The sequence below is a fragment of the Mesoplodon mirus genome (assembly GCF_964341445.2).
Source record: "Mesoplodon mirus genome assembly, chromosome: 2".
NCBI lineage: Eukaryota > Metazoa > Chordata > Mammalia > Artiodactyla > Ziphiidae > Mesoplodon > Mesoplodon mirus.
In genome coordinates, this window is record NC_138977.1 from 27485439 (window position 1) to 27509976 (window position 24538).

The 24538-nt window shown below is 36.5% G+C and overlaps 3 protein-coding genes across 4 annotated transcripts in view; 2 read left to right on the forward strand and 1 right to left on the reverse strand.

Annotated features, from left to right (window-relative positions):
- The window catches only part of SPARCL1 (SPARC like 1), a 45707-nt gene extending 44217 nt beyond the window's left edge, over positions 1-1490 (forward strand). For both annotated transcript variants that reach the window (XM_082611641.1, XM_082611642.1), the window contains exon 11: positions 1030-1490. In XM_082611641.1, the coding sequence (XP_082467767.1) occupies positions 1030-1058 (29 nt within the window). In that variant the 3' untranslated portion in view covers positions 1059-1490. The remainder of the gene's footprint in view (positions 1-1029) is intronic.
- Positions 1491-4662: 3172 nt separating this feature from the next.
- SCPPPQ1 (secretory calcium-binding phosphoprotein proline-glutamine rich 1) lies at positions 4663-14023 on the forward strand (the record flags this gene model as incomplete). Its single annotated transcript, XM_082642534.1, has 6 exons — positions 4663-4719; positions 5724-5756; positions 5849-5926; positions 7693-7731; positions 8889-8915; positions 14000-14023. The coding sequence occupies 6 exons, from the start codon at positions 4663-4665 to the stop codon at positions 14021-14023; spliced, it is 258 nt and encodes an 85-aa protein (XP_082498660.1).
- Positions 12982-24538, reverse strand: part of NUDT9 (nudix hydrolase 9) — a 32996-nt gene continuing 21439 nt past the window's right edge. Inside the window, exons 6-8 of the mRNA XM_082611649.1 lie at positions 22781-22927; positions 21150-21234; positions 12982-16075 (exon numbers count right to left, since the gene is read on the reverse strand). Of these exons, the coding sequence (XP_082467775.1) occupies positions 15897-16075; positions 21150-21234; positions 22781-22927 (411 nt within the window). The 3' untranslated portion in view covers positions 12982-15896. The remainder of the gene's footprint in view (positions 16076-21149; positions 21235-22780; positions 22928-24538) is intronic.

The following is a 24538-nucleotide window of genomic DNA, read 5'->3' on the forward strand; positions in this document are numbered from 1 at the left end:
GGATGGACCCAGAGACTGTCATACAGAGTGAAGTAAGTCAGAAAGAGAAACACAAATATCGTATATTAACGCATATATGTGGAATCTAGAAAAATGGTACAGATGAACCGGTTTGCAGGGCAGAAATAGAGACACAGATGTAGAGAAGAAACGTATGGACACCAAGGGGGGAAAGTGGTGGCAGGGCCGGGGGGAGGAGGAGGTGGTGGTGGTGGGATGAATTGGGAGATTGGGATTGACAAATATACACTAATATGAATAAAGTAGATTAACTAATAAGAACCTACCGTATAAAAATAAATTAATTAAATTAAATTTTAAAAAAGAAGACAAAACATATGAGTGCAAATATGAGTAAATTTATAAGTAAGAAGACTATTATCCCTACCTTACAAGAAATACAGCAAAAGTCTGTAATCTTTCCCTCTCTTGGGGCAAGAAGAAAACTTACATTGGGCAGGAAAACTACTTGGTGTCCCAGACAGGGTAGTATGCTTCAGATTAATCTGCTTTAGGTATCTGTTCAAGAATTATTGAGTAAGGGTGGGCCACAACACTAAGGAGTGGTCTAATATCCCCCAGAGGATGCTGTCTTCTTCCATTAGTGTGGCAACAAGTTCTTTTACGATTACTTGATTGGAAATTTGATATAACTGGCACTATACTTTTATTTATTTGGGTTATATTTTAGCAACCCTTACAGATTAGTATACTTGGCACTTCTTGCCTGGTTTCCCCTCAACCTCCTCTATCAGTGGTTCTCAACCCTACATCAGAACAACCTGCAGAGCTTTCTAAATGTATACATGCCATTGGCCCACCCATGGGGATGCTGATTTGGGGGGGCAGGAGTGAGGCCCAAGGTTATATAGTTCTTAAAGCTTCACAGGTGATGTTGACGCCTTACCAGGATTGAGAACCACCTTCATACCTCCTTATTGATGAGTTCTCTGATCCCCTAGTTCTAACATTGTTTATATTACTGCTCTGGCTACTTTCTAAAAGTATGTTTGTTTTTGTTTTTTACAGAAGACATAGATGAAAATCTCCTGTTTTGAATTAAGATTTGAAAGAACTCAAACTACCCGGCCTCCTCCTTTGTTTTGACCACTTCTGAAGTATATGCAGTGTGATACTTGTAGATCTATATTTAGCAAAATGCTTGCATGTCTGAGACGACAATGAGAGTAACTGCTTGATAACAGTATATGCACCAGGCATTTAACATTAACTTTGGAAATAAAACTTTAAAATTAAGTAAAGTCAATATATGCAAAATATTGTATACTGTTTGTGAACAGGAGTTTAACTCATCACTCTCTGCATCCATTTATGAGACACTTAAAGATTATAAAACTCGAAAAAATAATGCATTCATTTTGTCCATAATACCACGTGCACTTCAAAAAAGTGAAATAAGGCTCTTTGTTGTTGATGTGTGTTATTTTCAGTATCTTAGTATCCAAATAAAAATCCAAATGTTTACTCAAGTTTATTTCCAGTCATTTACTTGAACAATTATATATGAAAGACCAACCCAGGGCTCATACTTCATATCGAACTATAATCATGCTTTCTAGACCCTACTGTTTAAAAAAAAAAAAAGTATGAGTGGTTGGGGAGCTCTTTCTTTTTTTTTTTTTTTTTGCTGTACGCGGGCCTCTCACTTTTGTGGCCTCTCCCGTTGCGGAGCACAGGCTCCGGACACACAGGCTCAGCGGCCATGGCTCACGGGCCCAGCCGCTCCGCGGCATATGGGATCCTCCCAGACCGGGGCACGAACCCGTATCCCCTGCATCGGCAGGCGGACTCTCAACCACTGCGCCACCAGGGAGGCCCGGGGAGCTCTTTCTTATGGGAAACAAATATTCAGTTGTTAAATGGTAGTTGCTCATGAATGTTTTTTTTCATAATTTAAGTTTAAACAGAAAAAAAAAAAAGAATTCAAGTGCTCTTTACCAAATTCAATTTAAAACATGAGTGATTGTGCACTGCTTCATGCAACTAATTTTAGCTTTTGTGCAGACGTGCATGTGTGTCTGGGGAAAGGGAGGCCCAGCAAAATCTCTACACATTTCTTGTCCTCAAAATAAAGGGAATGTAAAGATAACAGACAGTGGAGAGCCCTGAAGTGTCTTGATGTCCAAGGTAGTCAGAGGTGAATAGTACTAGAATAACTTGATAGCAAGACAATGTGTCATAAGAGAAAATTTGTGTCTTTCTTTGGCCACTTTTTTTTTTTTTTGGCCACACCACCACACTGCATGTGGGAAATTAGTTCCCCAACCAGGGATCGACCCCTTGCCCCCTGCAGCAGAAGTGCAGAGTCCTAAACCACTGGACTGCCAGGGAAGTCCCCACATATTTTCCCATCTGAAATGGAATATATCAGTGCAATTGTCTTTATTTTCTTTCAACTAATCAAAAATTTGTTGCTGTTCAGAGGCTTATCTGTGATAGTCACTTAAAGAGTATGCCCCTAGGAATTTTATCTGAAGGACACTTAGGGAAGAGTTTGTTTTTTATCAGAATAATCTCTGATTAATTTCAAAATTGTATTTTATCTTTCATACTGTATTGCCTTTTCTTAGTTCAGTGAGTCACTTGTTCTTAACCAGACCACATCACACCAGATCATGTCTAAATAATTAAGTTCAATTTGATTAATTAAAATCTAATTAAGCATTATTTATAATTTCTTCCAACTACAGAAATAATTTTAGGAATTATTCCAAAATTCAGAATGTTTTTACGTGTACCTGCAAAGAAATGTCATGGGAGGTCCTAACTAATTCGAAACCACGTTTCTAATTGTACATTTGTTCGGAATAGTGAAATTAAATTTGGAGGCATTAATTAGACCTAAATTACTATGTTTAATGTTTTAAATACTTTAAGTGTTTTGGAATAGTGAAAAGTGATTTTAATGCTGAGGACACTACCTATTCACTAAAAATGTTTTATTTGAGAATAAATTTCATTTTGAAATAAAAATATTATTTAATAATAGAAAGTTTTAGAACCTTAAATTTTTCTATTAGTTAAGGCTTCCACACGTATAGCTGTGCTGGATGATATATTGTAAAAGCACTTTAATATTCTTAGTGGTCATAATTTTTAATTGTGTGTTGTTTGCGGTAAAGACGTTAATCCCAACCAAGGAGATGAAGTTATTTTCTCAGTAATCGGTCTTTAAGCCTATCTCTGTGTAACTGAAATACTTTAGAAGTTGGTGTTCCTAGTCTAAAACCAATTATTCAATTTTGCTTCAAATTCTGTGACTCATATTACCCATGAGGACAAAGGCATTAGTAATATCGCTTAAATACGAGATGGGCATAGAGATTCTAGATCACACTGCTCTTTGAATTTGTTGCCCAAGGACCACTTGAAGCAAAGGTAATTGAAAAGACACAGTATAATTTGGACTGATTCTATCACACTAGGTAAAAGTATTGTTTTGGATAATTTAATGAATAGGTCCACTTATCAAAGGAAGAAATAAAGCCAAGGGTTTGAATCCAGAAGGAAGAAAAATACAAATAAGAAACATGAAAAAGGGAAAGGGAGATAAGCTTTCTAATTTCAGGCAAAATGAAATAGAATGAAGATAAATCAGAGTTGAATTTCAAATACATATGTATAAAATAGTTGAAGAGTGACATAAAGGGATATGACTTTCTTCAGATGATGGGGACGAGTCTTAATAGCAATATGATGAAATTGATTTTTCTTCCAATATTCAATTCCAGAGTACAGATTTAGTTTGAAACTCCTAAGGTAAGTTAATTTGAATTAAATGTAATTTAGGGCCATATAAAGCTTTGCTTTCAGAATCAGCTGGCCAGTAAAGATCACATTGATTTGCTTCATTGAATTTATTCATATTGTGTTTATTCTCTACCAATCCATTATGCCTTTCAAGGTTTTTTCTATATCATTTCCTTCTTGAGAAATTGCAATTGTCAGTAACAGCATCCAGACCATGTGAAGACCTGGTAGATCTCATGGGGGATAGAAGCTCAAGGTGCATTTATTTGTCTATTACATAAGAAATCTCACTTGAGCCAGTGGTGTTATATCTCCAATCCTAAGTATGATACGACATTGGTGTTTGAAGATTTGTGGATAGAGATCACAAGTTCAAATAACTTCAGGGACCAAACAATACAGGTTGAACTGTGAGATTACAAGGAAGAGTAGTAAGTATATGCAATATTATGAGCTACAGAATGCATGTCTTGTCTAAAGACAGGTGGTTTTTTAAAATAATATTTATTTATTTATTCATTTTTTTATTTATTTGGCTGCGCTGGGTCTTAGTCGTGGCACACGAGATCTTCGTTGCTGCATGCAGGATCTTTAGTTGCAGAATGGGAACTCTTAGTTGCGGCATGCATGTGGGATCTAGTTCCCTGAGCAGGGATCAAACCCCGGGCCCCATGCATTGGGAGTGCAGAGTCTTAATTACTGGACCACCAGGGAAGTCCCTAAACACTGTTTTTAAAGCACTGATGTAGGTTTACAAAACCTGGATCTAGAGACGGAATTTAGTCTACTATTCAACACCTCTAACTAAACAGTCTATTAATAGTGGGACTAAGACTTAGAAAAAACTAAAAATGACCTCCTAACCCTTCAATTCCAGACTCTTCCTTCAGAATGAAATTTCTTATCCTTGCTGGCCTTTTGATAACTGCCACTGCTCTGCCCATCGCTGTGAGTACTGTTCCTCAGTTTTCCACTCCATTTCCATTCTAGAGACATTGTATTTCTGGGCTAGAAAGCATTACCTTTATCTTTTCATTTCACAGAAGAGGAAAGTGGACTCCAGGAAAGATGTAGAACCAGCAATTTACCACTCTTCTTCAGCCCAAGGGTCTTCCCAGCACAAATCCCAGCTCTACATGCTATTTGCAAGCTGCATGACCTTCAGTGAGGAACTAACCCATGGCTTCCCAGACTGTAAAATGAGTTGTAAGAACTACCTCAGAATTGTGCAAGGATGATAAAAATGCGTCTAACGCACTTAAGAGTCCTAACTGGAAGGTAGGAAGCTCTCAAATAAACTTAGCAATATAGAGCAACTATTCCACAGTGACCTAAGTCTTAATTCGGCAGTTTGAATTGAGTTTCGTTTACAATATCCTTACCCCAAACCATCTCATGTTGATTATAGACATGCGTCCCCATCTGTACGAATGAGATCTATGAGTTTAAGCTCTGCTTACTAGTCTGACTAGGTTGGGTACCTAGTAGGCAGGAACACCTGTGCCCTAAACATTTTGTAACAAAGGAGCCTTCAAAGAAGTGAGGGAGCTTTCAAAATCTGTATTTGGGGATACAAACTTTAAATTTACACTTCCATACTCTCTCCACTTTGAACTGATAAGTGCTGAGAATTAAACTGAGAACACTGTTGATTTGAAGATGAAGAGGCATATGTAATTAATCTTACAAAATGTAAAAAAAAAAAGAGAAAACATTATTTGGAAATAAGTTTAAAGGTAAGAAGTACAAGTTCTAAATCACTGGACAAAATTGATTCAACTTTTCCCTATTAGACTCAACTGCTTTTTATTCCAGAAGGACAGCTACATCACTGAGGAGTATAAAGCTCAGTAGTGGCTTGTTACCTATTCTCATTTAGAATAAAATCTCTTTGTAATGAATAACGTATTGCCATATGTTGCTTTACCTTGTTGCTGTTATTGTTTTACAAGCTTGAACAGTCTGGAGGAAGTTCCAGTGGTCAGGTCAACTTCCGGTTGTATTTTCAAATGACATGTTCATCATTTTAAAAGTTTTCAAATGTTTGGAATGACTGACATCATGTTTCTTATTATAGAGATTTAACTTTTACCCACCACAAGGACCACCATTTTTTCCTCAGATCCCATTTCTCCCACCTCCACAATTGCCCCTGGTAAGCATGGGTTTGGGGAATCTCAAATTGCAAAACAGTGTTTATTAGTTGGATGATGTTTATAACATTTTCCAAATTTTGACACAGAAATATAAGAGGCCACCAGGCATCAGCTATTCACACTACCCTCCCTGCATAGCTTGTGGTGAAGTGAGACAAAGGAGTAGCAAATTTCCCTCTAAAACTTCAGTGACTTCTTCCAATATCTCTCTACACTTGCTATCAAAAAGATGTTTACACTGAATTACCCCGACCATGATGAACTTAGTTACTCTCCATGAAGGGAATGCTAACCTTTTTCTATATTACCTGTTCTTTTTCTTTTTGTAAATAGCCATGCTGTTTTCTTTTCTCTAATGTTTTTCCCCCAGCTCTCCAGCTTTTTTCCACAGGTCAAACAATATAATTATTTTGCTCTTCTCGTACCCTCTCCAATCTCTCCTAATATCTGAATTCTTATAATATCTTTTTAATAAAGGCCAGAACAATGCTAAATACATAATAGAGTTACCTTTTTGGTATAGACAGCATTCATTTGGTTAATATTTACTGAGTGTCTACCAAATAACGGGGTCTACAGTGAGTGCTGGAGAAACAAAAAGTATAAATAAGTTCACAATCTGATGAGGAAGAGAGATTTAGAAATGAAAAAACAATGTAATTTGGTAAGTGCTTCTAGATGCAAATACAAAACCAGCTGACTTAGGCTATGTGTCAAAGAGTTCATAACAGAGGAGGGGTAGCCAAGCCAGGTCATGAGAAGTGGGAGGGGCATTCCAGGCAGAGGGAACAGCAAGTGCTCAGAAGGACATGGCAACTTGGGGAAAGAATGACCAGGGCAATGAGGCTGCCACACAGGTTGGGACATGTTAAATAAACAGTATTTAGGCAATGATGTTTTGAAAAGTTCATATACATTTTAAAATAGCATCTTGTTTAACTTCTTGTCTATCATCTAAAAGTTTTAAAATATGAACACAATTTTGCAGTTTTTGTTTTTATATCTAAATGTAACAAAACACCTTCCCTTTGCTTATATTTAATTTCGAACTGTTTACTTCTCTTTAAGTAGTCTTTTAGAAATTGTCACTAAAGTTACAGTCCTCAATGGAACATTCTTTCCCTTTAATGTTTTCACATGGCCTGACTGTTAGACACTACATTTCTAAGTTCTTGCATTGATAATTAATTGCTAATTATTTTGGTTCTAGTCAGGGTTAGGTGCGTTGGTTCTTTTCTTTTTCTGAAATCCATAAAATTTGGATTTTGAGTTAATTTGTAAATTAACGCAAAATTCTGGAGTCTTGGTTTATAATTAGAATTTAGGAATTGCTACTAACGTCTTATGCTTAAAATTATGTAAATTTTTGTGGCAATAAAAAGAATCACTAGTATATGAAACAGAAGCTCTTCCTTCCACCAGATGGCAGAATAGTATTAAAAATCAGGCAAAGATGGCTTACTGTAGAAAAACTGAAGGATTTGCAAGAACTATCAACACATAAAACAGATTCCTAGGCTTTAGGTTTGACTAATTAAGCAAAATAAACATACTTCTTGAAAGAAAAACATGATTTGAAATTCACTAGAATCTAATCTCCATCAACTAGAAGGTGAACTCCCTGAGAGCACATAATTGCTCAATAAATACTGATGGATGGAGGGATGGATGGATGGAGGGATGGGTAAATGAATATACGAGAAAGCTAAAACAAAATGTACCACCTTATTTTATTCACAATTCACTTTTTTCCTCTTTTGTGTAGATTCCAATTCCTTTTCCATTTCCTAATAATCCAAATCAGGTAATTATACTTAAAGTTTCCTTTAAGAAAGTATTTAAATGAATACAAAACAAAAACTTGAAAATTCTTTAGATTTATTTGGAAAGGAAGTTGATACCAAAAATAATGGTTATTATTTTCCTTTGGGGACAATTAGTGATTGATATTTTGTCTGATTTGAGTCATTTAATGTAAAAATCTCATATATCCTTGAAACCTGAGACCTGAAACTTTCCTTGATCATGTGGAGGGAACCAAGGAGACCAGTAGAAAAGCATTTGAAGTCAAATAATCTGGGGATGCAAGCTTTGTCATTTAACACTTTGGAGTAATCTTAAACTCCTTTGTGTCTTACTTTCCTTTAGAATATAAAATAGTAAAAATGAATGATTTATGAAGTCCATTTCACCTCTAAAATTTTGTACTTATATTTGCTATTAATGGGGGGAAAATTCATTCTTACTGAAATGGAGTCTGTCCCAGAAGTCTCTGAACTAGATTTAAGGTTATGGTCAAGGTATAAAAGGATTATTTGAATTTTACTTTTGACAGGATTTTAGTAAATGAGGGGAAATTACATAGAACAAGACTGACTCAGTCACAAGCAAAAAAATAAATTGTGTGTAACATAGCATATTAATTCTAAATTTTTAAATGATACTTCGGTTACAATCATAGGAGATGATATTATTAAAGTTTTTTTTTCATAAAGAAGTGACCCCTGGGAATTCCCTGGCGGTCCAGTGGCTTTCACTGCCGGGCCCGGGTTTGATCCTTGGTCAGGGAACTAAGATCCCGCAAGCCATGTGGTGCAGCCAGAAAAAAAAAAAAAGGGATTCCCAAATACAGTCTTTTTTCCAACCTCGTAAACGTAAGTTTAATTATCTTTCTAAGAAGTCCCTGCTACGTTTGGAGTCCACACACACACACACACAGAAATGTGGACTCGTGTTTCCTGACATACTAGGTTTGAAGGGGGTGGGTGGGTACTAAAGAGTGGAGGGGTACTTAAAATATTAGCGAATGTGAATCTTACTGATGTAATTTTATAAATGCTAAGAATTCTAAAAAGCATGTTTTCATTAATCAAGCTAACAGAAAATATATAACATAGAAAAGATAGATAAAATACTGCGTTCCAACTCCTTGATTATTTGATTGTCTTTCCTTTTTTCTAGGTCCTGACACTTAATGATCTTAAAGCGGTAAATACTGCTCTGTTGATCTATAAAGTTTACAAAAATATTACATTTGATACTCCATTTAAGATGAGCCAGTTCATCAGAAAAATTACTGTATTTATTAGTCCAATTCATTTGGAAACAAAATTAATAGCTGTTAAATTCAAAGCCAAAAAAACTAACTCGATACATGCAAACAGTTCTACATTCATTTATTCAACTCATCCAAACTATAAATTGACAAAACAACATCTTCTATCATTGATAAGGATGAAGGTGAAGAGTCTTAAAAGAGTTAGGAGTTACAGAATAAATTACTTTAGCAGAGATGAAATAGACTAGTTTATTTCTTCACTAATGAAGCACTAGCATAAATGTGTAATACATTAAAGATGATCAAATCTAGATCCCAACAGATAATTTTTTTTACTGAACTGCACAGATTCAACTATTTAACAAGGCCCTTTATTGATATATGTTATTCGGAATATCAGTTTATAAAAACACAGGAGCAATACTTGAAGGGAGTTACAAAAGAGAACACTAAAAATTTCATTTCCCATATACTTTTCACACTTAAACATTTTCTGAAATCAAGATACATCTCACAACAGATGCATTTAACCTAGAATCTCCTTGTTCTTTAAGATTCATCATTAACTAAATGGTACACTTTACAGTTGGTGGTATCTCAGAGACCTGCAGTATTCGTAAAAATGTCAAAAAGTTAGGCCTAAACCATTGCGTGACGGAGGTAAAAATTTTCAGGATTCTTCACTACAGATTATTTAAAGTCAATCACCTTGAAGAATATTTAAGTGTGGCAGAAACTTTAAGGTCAAACTAAATAAGAACCAGAGTCAAAAAAAAAAAAAAACCTAAGTCAAGTTCAAACAGCTAGTGTTCTTCCCACAATCCACTGTTTAAGAGATTCTATAGTCCATTTCCAAATGACAAATTGTAAAAATTCTAGCATCTTTTAATTAGAATGTATTATATATATGAATATGAATATATATTCTAAAAATGTTTTAGGAAACTCCCATCAATAATTAATTATTGATGATTACAAAATTAGCAAGTTCATGTTTACATCAAAACATGGCTAAAAGAGCCCTGGCCTGTGGTGGGAAAGCCTAAATTGTAAGCTCACCTTTAAAATTAAGTTAGCTCTGTGACCTTGGGTATATGTATTAATTTACCTCCAAAGTCTCTTCCAGTGAAAATATTGACTCCTCAGACATACGACTCATTCAAATTACCAAATCTGAATACTTAATACCTATTTATACTTTATGGTTCTGAACTTTACTGAAAGTGCTGTTGGCCACAAGCCAGGATCCAGAAAGGATCCTGACAGAATAAACTATAGAACTGCCATATCTTCACAGTGGTAAGAATTTTTTTCTCCTAGTGATTGTGGTTAAACCAAGAAGCAGGAAAACACACCCTAAGGGAACAAATGCTACCTCCGGGCAATTGTTCTTGCCTAAGAACAAGCAGGACAGTGTTTAGCTTACATATTCTTGCATACACGCTGGGATGGACAGCTCTACAAAGAGAGGGATTCACCTTTTTGACATAGTGGTCAATTCCTTGAGCAAGCCGCCAGTCTCTTAAAACAGGACCACATGAAAGCTATAATACAATACTTAACCAGTGAAATTGCTTGTGTAAGCAAACCCTCGAAGCAAAGTCATAGCTGTCCTAAAATTTTGGTTCAAGTATCATTCACAGAGGGAATTCACATAATTTAAGAAAGATAGCACTTGTATGGAAGTGTTTACAGTGAGTTTCTCAACACTTCACATCAATTTTCTATATTTCAGATATAGTGAATACCGTTACAAGGCAGTTACAAGAAAATATTTCTGTGAATTAAGGGAATTTAAATCTAAATATTGCATATTCATTTAAAAATCTTACCTCATGTAAATAAAACACAAAGCAGTAAAAATGGAATTTTTCAATAAAAACAAAGGGGGCTTCCCTGGTGGCGCAGTGGTTGAGAATCTGCCTGCCAATAAAGGGGACACGGGTTCGAGCCTTGGTCTAGGAAGCTCCCACATGCCACAGAGCAACTGGACCCATGAGCCACAACCACTGAGCCTGTGCGTCTGGAGCCTGTGCTCCGCAACAAGAGAGGCCGCAACAGTGAGAGGCCTGCGTACCGCGATGAAGAGTGGACCCCACTCGCCGCAACTAGAGAAAGCCCTCGCACAGAAACGAAGACCCAACACAGCCAAAGATAATAAATAAATAAATAAAATGTGACACCTTTATAAAAAAAAAAAAAAGATTTTCATATAGAAAGTATTTTAGCTTACATATGTACAAAGTTAAAAATAAGCTAAAGGTAAACCCACTGATATCACTGATCATTGGTTTTTCTTCTTTCACAGTTAATCATTTCTGTTTTGAACCAACTTGGGGTAAGTCCACAATTTTTAAGCTATTATAAACTACAAATCTACCTAATGGACTGAAGATAGTATCTTATTATTTTTTTTTAATATTTAGGGCTTCTTTGGGGTAAAACTTTTTTGCTATGGTTATATTGATAAAAGCAAGTGATATTTAATCTCAGAAAAGGTAAGAATAATTCTTCTGAACCATAAAACCATATGGCAGAATGGAACCCAAGTGATTTACCCAAATTAAAGCTCATGAGTTATAAATTCGATTTCCTCCAAGATCTTTTTTTTTTTTTTTTTCTGGCTGCACCATGCAGCGTGTGGGATCTTAGTTCCCTGACCAAGGATCAAACCTGCGCCCCCTGCATTGGAAGCGTGGTCTTAACCACCGGACCACCAGGGAAGTCCCTCCTCCAAAATCTTTAGATCAGAATTTCTGCAGGTCTAAAAATGTATTCTTTTCATAATGCCCATAGCATTTGACAAAATTTCAGTTTACAGAAATTAGGTTAAGAAATTTCAAACAGTAAATTTTACCTCAAGCTTATTTTTGTGTTACGGACAATTCATAGCAAACAGTGAGAAAAGCCTGCTGTGAAACTACCAAATCTAGAAATGCTCTAATCTCAAGGCAAGGCAACAAGTCTCCTTAACACAAAAGCATCAGCTCTCTTGATGGAAAGGCTACAAACCTTGAGACTTCTGCTTTCTCACCCAAGTTTGCTTTCATCTAAAATATATACAAAAGAGAGAGGCCAAAAAGGTATATCCCTTTTTAAAATATCTGAATTAATGTCAATTAAAATTATATACAGTATGTATGTATGTATGTATATTTGTATGTATTTATTTATTTATTTTTGCTGTACGCGGGCCTCTCACTGTTGTGGCCTCTCCCGTTGCAGAGCACAGGCTCCGGACGTGCAAGCTCAGCGGTCATGGCTCACGGGCCCAGCCGCTCCGCGGCACGTGGGATCTTCCCGGACCGGGGCACAAACCCGCATCCCCTGCATCGGCAGGCGGACTCTCAACCACTGCACCACCAGGGAAGCCCAGTATGTACTTATTTTAACCTACCTTGAGAGAAGCTGATGAATCAAAATATTCTCAATCCTAATTTTGAGAAAGAAATTGGATTTCACCAAAGTTTTCCTTCTGAAAAGTTTCATTGCCCTAAAGTGTTTATTCTGTGTTTCTTACCAATTCAAATGCTCTTACCAGCCCATCAAGGGTGAAGTGGGAGAAATTAAGCTCTATGTTGCAGAAAAGACAGTTGATGGTTCAATTTCTCAGCATTTAGGTATAACAGAACCACATTATTTGCTACCTCCCAACATTACATGATTGTACCCATACTAATCCATCAACATTAAATAAACATAATATGGGAGATATGGGTGGAGGCAAAGAAAAAAATATGGCAAAAATACCTTCATATAGTAACTATAATCTGTATTGTTTATTTCGGCAGAAATAATTCTCTTACTACTATGTCAGAAGTTATACAGAGTTAGTAAAATCTCCAAATATCTTTTGAGCATTATTATACATTTTTAAATACTTCTATCCTAAGAGTTTAACAGCTTCAGATTGTGCCCATATTGGTAAGTTAATAATATGATTAAAGGAGGTATAAACAAGACCAAATTAATGACAAGTGCTTTCTTCAAATGATGTGTTTTGAAATCAACTTATTTATTAAAATTTCACAAATATTTTAGAAAATAACAGCAACCATCATAAGTCCTTATACTGTAAGACAGAGTAGCATTTAGCCTCTAAAAGTGGTTAGAAATTTTAGGTGCCCTCTTTAGCATGTTTAGTATCTTGCTTCTATTTGAGTTTGAAATGCTTTCAAATCTCAAGAACACCTGCAGGCAAGACACACTGATTTCAGCCGCTCATCCTTAGGTTAAGATATTACCAATAAATTGTCTCTGGGCCAAAATTATGTGAACAAGTTTAACAAGGCTAGCCAAATCAGATGTGGCCCTTAAATTTCAAGTCACAAACCATAAACGTATTACTATGGATAACATGAGTATTGCTTAATATAGAATCTTCCAAACTACAAACTTAAAGTGAGAAATCATAAAAGCTTCATAAACTTAATAGGGAATACAACAGACGGAGAATTGGCTCTGGAACCCTGCACACCAGGATTCAAAATCCAGCTCTGGGATTCCCTGGTGGTGCAGTGGTTGGGAGTCCGCCTGCCGATGCAGGGGACACGGGTTCGTGCCCTGGTCCGGGAAGATACCACATGCCGCGGAGCGGCTGGGCCCGTGAGCCATGGCTGCTGAGCCTGCGCGTCCGGAGCCTGTGCTCCACAACGGGAGAGGCCACGGCAGTGAGAGGCCCGTGTACCGCAAAAAAAAAAAAAAAATCCATCTCTATTGCTTACTGAATAAACCTTGGGGCAACCTTTCTAAATATCATTTTCATCTGTGAAATAGGAATAATACCACCTAACTTCACAGGATTGTTATGAGCATTAAGTGATACAACGTAGATATTCAATAAATGGTATCTATTACTGTTTTAACTGTCTCTAAAAAAAAAACAAAAATATTCCTTATATCTGAAATATAAGAAAAGTAAATATGAAGGCAATATCACCTAGTGATACAGGAGCAGATATTCCTCCAGAAATGTCTTAAACTAAAATTTTAATCTGGTTTTTTTCTATTATAGATGGTGCTGGATACTTACAGTTAGAAGATTATCTACTTCTACCCTATCTATAGGGTATAGTAGTTTTATCATTTTGCATACTTTGTAAATGTTCCAATGAAAACTACAAAATGCCACAAAAAATTGATTATCTGCGGATCATGTGCTTTAGTCATTCTTTAAATAAAAATTTCATATAACCTAATAATTTTACTAATGTCAGGTTAGATGTGTCAAAACTATGAAAACATAAGTAAATGTCATTCTTTAGGCAATTGCTCAAACTTTCTCAAGAGCTTTGGTAAGTAGTTTCAATTTTAGAGAATTCTATTCCACGCCAGGAAGAAGCAATTTCTTCCTACCAAACAGTAAAAGTAGAATCAGACTCTTTCATGCTGGGACAAGGTTATCCTACCCCTCACCCAATGAGCAGATCATTCTTGTCAAGTACAAGTCCCTTGTTATGTACCCAAGGACCAGGATTTTATGGATTTTAGAAAATTAATACTGCACATAAACCTTGTAACTCTTCCAGAGAGGTTTGAGGCATTATTCTGAAGTCAAACATTCGAATGTTTCTCAGCAACACATTCTAATGTTTCTCAGCAAAACTTATAGTCACACTAAGGGGAAAAAAGCCTCCTGTCAGTTCAGTTCCAATTTACCCCAAAGGAGTTTTGACACTAACTCGGGGTTGGTGGGAGAGAAAACAAAAAACAAAAAACACCTTTTTGATGGATTTACCTTAGCCCTAGTTCTCTCCTCTAGCTACAGAGTAAGCCTAATACTCTTTTCAAATATCTGAAGGAAACAACCATGGCTCTATCCCCTAACCCTCCTTTTCTTCAGGTGCCCCACCTGTAGTCCAACTGGAATGCAGATGGAATTATGACAGTCCCTGCCTCAGGCGGACAGGAATTAGTATCATGAGACTTTCCCAATGGGTATCTTGGCCAGAATGTGATACACATGCGACAAGGCAGTGTTATTTTCCTTCCTCTTCCCTGCTTCCAAGAACACGTGGAACACCAACTCTTTCCTTTCCTCTGGGAATTACAATGTTAATAGTGAGTCTCTCAAAAACCTATGTCAGTCTTTAACAATCTCTTCCTAACAAAAAACACCACAACTCCCAAAGACCTCCTCTGTCTCTGATTTCAGTTCCTTTCTGAACATCTATTTTTAATTCATTTATGGCACATACAGTTACAGTAGAGTGAAATGCATATAGCAATTTAAATTACTAATTTCCTGCACACATTTTTTTTAATTCAGAATTCTTGGAAATGAGAACATGAGCTCTTGTTCGCTGATCTTGATCTTTACCAACTAAGAGTGACTGAAATTTCCTTATAAAACTTACAACTCTAAAGGCAGGAATACATTAGGCTTCCACTTTTGAAAGCAGCTTCAACAAGATCATGTGAAGCAAAATGCAAAGCAAATAATTTCAAGATAAATCAGATTAAACAATGGTGATTGGTGCTATTCTGAAAGAAGCTTGATGTGACAGGAACATCCTTCAGACCTCAGAAGATCAATGGGAAAAAAAAATGACAAACAAGAACTACATGGAAAGCAGAAGTTATGGCTGAACAGAAATTTACCTTTATTTAGATTCTGATTCTTCAAAGAGTATCAGTTGTTAAATTTGGTTTAAGCCATGCTTAAATAAAATGCATACAAAATATGATTATTTATACCTCTTTTGACTGGAAAGCAGAAAATTCTGTGTTGTTTCACCATATTTGCTAATTTTATTCTGATGCAAAACCTTCTAAATGCAAATCATTTTGAAAGTGAATAAAATAATTTCCAAGTGATTTACCCTGCCCTTTTTATATATGAGTTCTGTGATGCTGCCTTCTTTTCAGTACATGTTCCTTTGTTGCCATTTGGCTTACATGGAGATTGTGAGCTATAACCCATGGCAGTCAGTTTCAGAGTCCTCACTCCAGTGGGCATCTCGTTTCTCTGCCACAAGTTTGATGAATTGAGAGTGACTAGCATAAAGCTTGAGTTTATCACTGATGTCCACCCATTTCACTTTTCCAGCATCATCTCCAGCTTCTAAGGTAAGGTTATCCATTATCTCACCTGGTTACCAAAGAAAAAACATCATCAAGAAAAAGTAATTTATTCATTTCTTTTTCAGCATAATTCTGTATCTTCAAGTATTGTTACTATAATAATCTTTTTTTTTTTTTTTTTTTTTTTGCATTATGCGGGCCTCTCACTGTTGTGGCCTCTCCCGTTGCGGAGCACAGGCTCTGGACGCGCAGGCCCAGCGGCCATGGCTCACGGGCCCAACCGCTCCGCGGCATGTGGGATCCTCCCAGACAGGGGCACGAACCCGCGTCCCCTGCATCGGCAGGCGGACTCTCAACCACTGCGCCACCAGGGAAGCCCCACTATAATAATCTTAAATCATCATTATATTAAGTGGCCAAGTGAATTAAAAACTAGAATATTCCAAATTTCCCAAATGCCCAAATTTTAACTAAGTTCCTAAATTTTAAGTGACGGTACCAGTAAGAAAGCTTTTCTCTTTAAAAAGTAAAAATATTACCCTTAAAAAAAGAAAAAGAGAGTTCACATTAAATAAACATGAAAACTCACATCAAAATTCCAGGATTACAGATTTTAATGTTAAAAAAAATGAAAGAAAAAAATTATTGATGACTCACTTTAGAGTCTTAAGGTAAGTGGACTTTTCCAAGCATGACACCAAACCAGAAACCATACAATAAAATATTTAGTGGGGGGATGAGGTGGTGGTGGGATGAACTGGGAGATTGGGATTGCCATATATACACTAATATGTGTAAAATAGAGAACTAATAAGAACCTGCTGTATAAAAAATAAGTAAAATAAAATTCAAAAAATAGTTATATTTATAATTACATATAAATATATTTATTAAAATATTTATAATTATCAAAAATTAAAAATAAATGCTTTCAATCACTGTTGGCAATCTAAATGGCATATTTCTGTAGGACAATTTGGCAATGTTTATCAAGAGCTTTTAAAAAGCAAACGCTCTTTGATGAGCATTCATTCAAAAAATATCAGAGTGCCTCTTATGCACCAGACTCTGTACTAGGCACTGGGGATACAAGAAACAACCCAGCAATTCCACTTCAAAGGACTTATCCTAAGGAAATAAAAAGACAAGGCTACTGAAGTATTCAAGGCAACATTATTTATAACCAAAAAGAGAAAAAGGGACATAACCGAACTTTCCATCTAGAGGGCACAGATTATTAAATAAATGATAAGACAGCTACACAATGCACTCCCATTAAAAGTGAAGCCATTCTATAAATACTGATATGGAAATATGTCCATAATATATTTTTAAGTGAAAATTCAAGTAACAAAACAGAATGTACAGTGTGAGCCCATTTTTATTTTAAAAACAGCTATATAAAATCTGGAAAAAGATAAATCAAAATGTTAACAGTGGTATCTTTGGGAAATGGAATAACTGGTGCTTTAAAATTTTTTCCGCTTTATGTCATCTATTTTCTAAATAACTCATTATAAACACTATATCCTTTATCTTTACAATGATTACCTTTAAAATAATAAAATAATAAAGCTGCTTCTTAAAAGAAAAGAATCAACTGAATATTCCAGTATAACAGGTTTCTAAATCCCAGTGCTGAAATGACAGCTCTTGGGGCTTCCCTGGTGGCGCAGTGGTTGAGAATCCGCCTGCCGATGCAGGGGACACGGGTTTGAGCCCTGCTCTGGGAGGATCCCATATGCCACGGAGCAACTAGGCCCGTGAGCCACAACTACTGAGCCTGCGCGTCTGGAGCCTGTGCTCCGCAACAAGCGAGGCCGCGATAGTGAGAGGCCCGCGCACTGCGATGATGAGTGGTCCCCGCTTGCCACAGCTAGAGAAAAGCCCTCGCACAGAAATGAAGACCCAACACAGCAAAAATAAGTAAATAAATTAATAAGTTCCTACCCCCAACATCTAAAAAAAAGCAAACAAACTGTATTTATTTCTAAAAAAAAAAAAATATGACAGCACTTTGTGTATCTCACAGCAACTACAACATCCAATTTTCAAGGAAGAACCAGAATTAAGAAGTAAACCTGAATCTAAAAGTTAAATTAAAATATCTGATTATCTAAATAACAGTGTCCTCTAACATGCTCTTTATCAGATCTAATAATGTCTGAAAAGCATCCTCCCCTTCTGGTCACCTAATAAATTACACAAAACAGAATTCTAAAGAGTTTAAAGTTTATAGTCTGACATGTGAAGAGCTTGGAAGTCATCACTCCTATCTTCAGACACAAAAAAAATCTGAGCAAACTGAAAATCAACAACTCTTTTTGGATCCATCAGAGAATTGAGGTCACAGGGCACAATGCCACCCTGAAAACTGGAGAGACAGGCAAATACAGAGAATCACAACTTACCAGGAACAGAATCCCACCTCTGGAGCTAGCAAGTGGTAGAAACATTTAAAAGGTAACTGACTAATTTTTGCAAACTGATCTGTGAACTAGCTTGAGAGAGAAAATCTCTTGGAGGCACAGTCTTGGGGTGGGAGAGTCACATTTTCAGGAGTTTTACCTCCAGGGATGCCACCAGGTTCTCAGGGTAAAGACAAGAAAAATCCCCACTTGCTTGCAGCAGGGAGAGGGGAAAAGTAACCATTCTGAAATAAGACAGAGCATCCTGCCCTTAAGAAAAACTATTTCACCAGTCCTAACCAACCTGGGGGAAGGGAAATACCCAACTCTAGCCTTCCTATCTCGCCTAAGGAGTGTGAAGGTGGAAGGAAGAAGCTGAGAGCCGCAGTGAAGGTCACAGCCCAGGGGCCCAGGCTCACTGAAAAACTAAGACCTAATCATTGGGTTCTCCTATGATTCTCCTCCAAAACCCCACAAACCCCCTCCAAATCCCACAGCAATAGGGATTCCATAAAATAACGGGGAGTGTAACTGAAAGAATTGCGTGGCTCAGACCTTATTTAAGTAGTAGTCTCTAGAGAAACCCAAAGACAACAGAAGAGACAAAAACAAAAACACCCGAGGAAATTTTAGCCTCTGACACCTACAATTACAGCAAATAATAAGTACAGCCTAACTCCTAGTCAACTAAACGTAAGACCTCACACTAAAGATCTATTGACCTCAGTCTCTTTTACTGGATACATCATGTTCACCTCTCAAAAAAACTAGAAGGCAGGCTACAAGGCAAAAAGCACAGTTTGAAGAGACAAAACATCAGAATCAGACTCAGATATAGCAGAGATTTGGAATTATCGGACCACAAAAATTTTTTTAAGTTCAGAGAGAAAATAAAACAGTGAAAACAGTGATTTGAACAACTCAAACACTATAAAATCAACCTCTAGAGGATCATTGTTTTTTAACTCCAAAAATAAATAGCTAACAAATTTATCAGTACTTAAGTTGTAGAGACCTGCTTGTAATTTATATTTGCATACTTCACCTTCTGAAATATTTCTTTTAAGTTCTCAATACAAGGATGAATTATCCTAATACTTTGTTTTGGTTAGAGTTGTTTGGAAGTAATGAAATTGGTGCTGGGAGTTTTCCGAAGTTCAACAAGAATGTAAAAGTGACAGATCTCCTAGTTCCAGCCCACTTTGTAAGGAAAAAACTGAGTCCAAGAGAACATGTGATTTGCACAAGGTTATACTGAGACAGGAAGGGGGCAGGGCAAAACCTTTAAAAGAATGACAAAACCATTGCAGACAGTACATAAACTGGTTAGAACCAACTAGGTCCAAGATGGAGGATGATTCCACTTCCACTAGATCTTGAGCCTCAGTATACGCTCATTGTAATACATCAGCATGCTAAATGACACACCCACAGGTGCCATAACAGTTCTGAGGCCGACCATAAAAGGAAAAAAGTGGGTGGTGACCCAATTCCTGGAAATCCCCACCCTTTCCCCAAAATAGCTGGAATAATCCCCCCACTCATTAGCCTATGAAATTACCCAGACCATAAAAACTAAATGTCCCATATTTTGAGGCCTCTTGCCTTCTGAGATGGCCCACACTCTGTCTATGGAGTGTGTATCTCCCTGAATAAATCTGCTTTCACTCGTCTTGCTCTTGTATTCCTTCTCGCATGAAGCCAAGGACCCTCACTTAGCAGCCCGTCCCAGGGACTCGCCTGAGACCTGGGATATGACCATCCACTCGGGCCCTATTTTTCCTGCAAGAATACAACTTAGAAAGGAGCCATGAATGGAACATCCAGTTCTCTGACATGGTACCCTCATTTCATTATGCTACAGATGAAAACAAAATATTTAGAATGTCATCCAATTCTGCAATAAAATGTTTCAAAAGAAGCCAGCCATTCAATGTATGTTAAAATCATAATTAATTTTTAAGATAGTGGATTCCCACCCACCCTCTAAAATTTTTAAATCCATTGACCAGAAAAAAAACATTCATTTAAAATTTTTTCAGTACTTGGAATTTTTTTGGCATTGTTTTGTATTTTAATAATGCATGCTCTTATAAAATTATTTCAAACACTAAGACACATATAAATCCCATTTCCTTTACCACAGCCATACTTCCTACCCAAATCTCCAGTTGCTTTTGTTTTTATTTTACACAAATGGAGTCATACAAACAACTGTACAACATTAAGGCACATAATTTTAGTCTACAAATTTAACCTTAATTTTATACGCTACCAATGGATTAAAGGATATTCGTTACTGGTGACACTTTTTTTTTTTTTTTTTTTTTTTTTTCTTTTTGCGGTACGCGGGCCTCTCACTGTTGTGGCCTCTCCCGTTGCGGAGCACAGGCTCCGGATGCGCAGGCCCAGCGGCCATGGCTCACGGGCCCAGCCGCTCCGCGGCATATGGGATCCTCCCAGACCGGGGCACGAACCCGTATCCCCTGCATCGGCAGGCGGACTCTCAACCACTGCGCCACCAGGGAGGCCCTACTGGTGACACTTTTAAAGCGTTCTTCTACATATTCTTTTAATATAAACAACCTGCTTTCATACAAATATTATCCTATAACCAGTAGTTGATTGAGTTAAAATGCTAAAATAGTCCAGATTTAATTGTGCCCCAGTAGTCTGCTTCACTTAAATTGGATCCTCCAATTCAGTTAGCTTAATAAACATAAGTAAAATTACCTGTTTCATCATGGTAATTCACAGCTTCTGTCTCCATCCATGCATTATCAGTGTTTCGAGGATCATCAACATAACCTTTATATATCTATTTTTAAAAGGAGATAGACCGAAAAAAAAGTGTAAGGTGAACAGGAATGGGTAGAGAAGAGCATGCTACCTTCATTAGAATCAGAAATATCCTGTTGCAAACAATGCACATTTAATTAACATTAGTGAAAGGTACACTTAAAAATGGTTAAGATGGCAAATTATACATTATGTGCTTTTTATCACAAAAAAAAGAAATGTAAATATTACAGGGCCTTTAACGTAGCATTCCATACGCTTGTTTTACATTTCCCAGGGAGGGAATTCCCTGATGGTCCAGTGGTTAGGACTCAGTGCTTTCACTGCCAGAACTCAGGTTCAATCCCCGGTCGGGGAACTAAGATCCCACAAGCCATGCAGCTCGGCCAAAAAAAAGTAGACGTGAAAATGAAATTAAGAAAACAGGGACTTCCCTGGTGGCGCAGTGGTTAAGACTCCACGCTTCCAATGCAGGGGGCCCAGGTTCAATCCCTGGTCAGGGAACGAGATCCACATGCATGCTGCAACTAAGAGTTCACATGCCACAACTAAGGAACCCGTGAGCCGCAACTAAGACCCAGCACAGCCAAATAAATAAATTAAATAAATAAATATTTTTTAAAAAACAGAAAATTCCGTTTACAATAGCATCAAAAGAATAAAATTTTTTTAAAATAAATAAATAAATTTCCCAGGGAACAATATTCTCAAGAACATTCTGAGGCAGCTTTAAAATTCATAAAACCCTCAACACCTCAGACTCTAATTTCAGAATTTGAGAATAGTCATATTTGGGCCATATGATTTTTTTTAAGCGTCTATAAGTATTTTTCTGTTTTAATAACTTCTGTGATTATAGTTTTAGACATACAAAGATAGATTCTTCTAGTTAGAAATCTATAAATAAGGTTAGTAAAGACTAATATTTAAGCTATTAATACGTGAAAAGATTTGGATCTAGCCATCTAACACAAATGTGACCCGAAACCCAGACAGCATATTGATAGATAAATAATTAAGAAATCCTAATTCTAGAAAGAAAACAAAGCAATTCAAAGAAAAGCCAATAAAAAAGAAAATCCACCCTTTTCTTTATTATTAGTGCACATATACCTTATAAAGTGATTTTTTTTAATCACAAAGGGTATGTAAACAAAAGTCATGAGACTTAAATGGTTGTGAACAAGAAAAACGCTGAATAACATAATTTAAAATGTAAATGTCCTTTCAAAAAAGCTGAATTCATGCAAATTTTTTTAAAAAGAAAAGATTTTCCGTTAGATGGGTGAACTCAGTGTCACATTAGCTCACACCTAAAGAAAAATTAAGAGGAAAAAATGTATTATAGTAAATGATGTAACTGGCCTAAAGTTGGACTATAAAAATTTAAGTAGAAGTCTATTTACAGTGAAGAGCTACAATTTAATGTTTTTATGAACGTGTATTTCAAATATACAAGTATTTCACTTTATTCAGAAAATGATCTACCAGATTTCCAGGTGAACTTTAAGTAATTTTCATTAATCCCCAGGACTAAGTCCTTCCTGGAAATCTTCATTTCTTACCACTAGATGTTCCTGGCTGAAGAGCTTGTGCAACTTTTCCTCTAATTCTCTCTTTTCAGCACCAGATTTCTGTAAGGAGTTGAGAGCTTCCTCACCAAATTCTCTTTTCAGTGTGGCACTAATCTTCTCTCCTGGATCCACCATCCCCTAAGAGTCACATTTTTGTTTAAAAAAATTAATAAGCTTTAATTCAATCAATAGATATTTACTGAGTGATACAGTGGACATATATTGCTCTATCTGCCCATAATCTTCTGTGATATGCTCTTCTCTAAATCATTTGTTTCTAGTAGAAGCAGCTTGGCAGCATATCCCATATACTCAACCATAGTAATTAGTCCAAAGTTAGCCTACGGTCAACTGAGCCAGTCAGACTCCTTTCCTGGTATCTTCCAAAGTCAAGCTATGGAAGGAAGGGATGGAGGCAAGAAAGAATACAGCAAATTGATACTTTCCCCATTGGTCATTCCATTCCAGCCAAACTGACCTCTTCAATGTTCCTAGGATGTGCCAGACATATCCCAACCTTAAGGCCTTTGTACCTGCTATGACTTCTGCCCAAGATGCTTTCCCCAGATATCCACATGGTTCACTCATTCACCTCCTTCAAATCTTTACTCAAATGTCACCTTCTCAGGAGACCTTCTCTAACCACCCTATCAAAAACTGCAAACTCTCAAACACTTCCTAATCCCCTTCCTTGTTTTAGTTTTTTTCTTAATATTGATATTTATCACCTTCTAACATTACAGTAACTTGTTTATGTTATATTATCTGTCTCCCTCAGTGGAGTGTGAGCACCAAGAAGACAAGGATGTTTGTTTATGTTGCTCTGCTGTATCCTCAATGTCTAAAATATTAGCTGACAAAAGGCAAATGCTCAAAATATACTGAGTAGATCAACGACTCTCAAAATTATATTAACGACAACAGTTCCGACTGATCAGAATTTCAAATGACAATAAAAATATAAGATCTTGTGATGATATCATTGTATTTTGCATTCAGCACTGACTGAAGTTTGACTATTTGGCTCTTATAATTAGCCTAAGCTTTTGTCACAGTCAGCTACAACCTTCATTTTCATTCCATTTTACCCTACAAAGAAAAAAACCCATTCCTGCAGATAGGAGAATGTGTATATAAAGAGCCATCCTCTCATCAAACTATCTCCATTTCACAATATGGCATAAAATATAAAACCCACTACTGAACCCATACACATTTTTAAAAGCCCCTTGAAATATACTACTGACGTGAACCCAATAGAAGTATACTCTTCCCGATGATATTATGAAAACTCAAAAAACTACAAGGAACAGTAATAGAGTTATCTTTTAAAAAATACTAAAAATCTTACCTTGGGCTTGGAGTAGGTGTTGAGTTCTGAGATGAAACCCAACATTAGTGAGTATCTACTATACCAGGTGCTTTATATGCTATCTCTAATAATCCTGTGAAATATATATGATTATTTTTAAAACAAAGGTCTGAACTCCAGATCACTAGCTCAAAGCGGAAAAAAGGTCAAAACACAAGCCCAGGTCTAACTCCAAAGTCCATGTTCTTTCCCAAGGGTTTTAGAATAAGACTCAGATTCTAACAGCTTTGTTGTATTATCCTACGTTTGTCATTGACAATGATACTTCATTGCAAAAGAATTACTGGGGAGGAATGGAGAATAAATGAAGTAGAAAAGATCCATACACAATAACCTTGTAGTAAATAAAGCAACTAAAAAGAACTTACAACACTGAT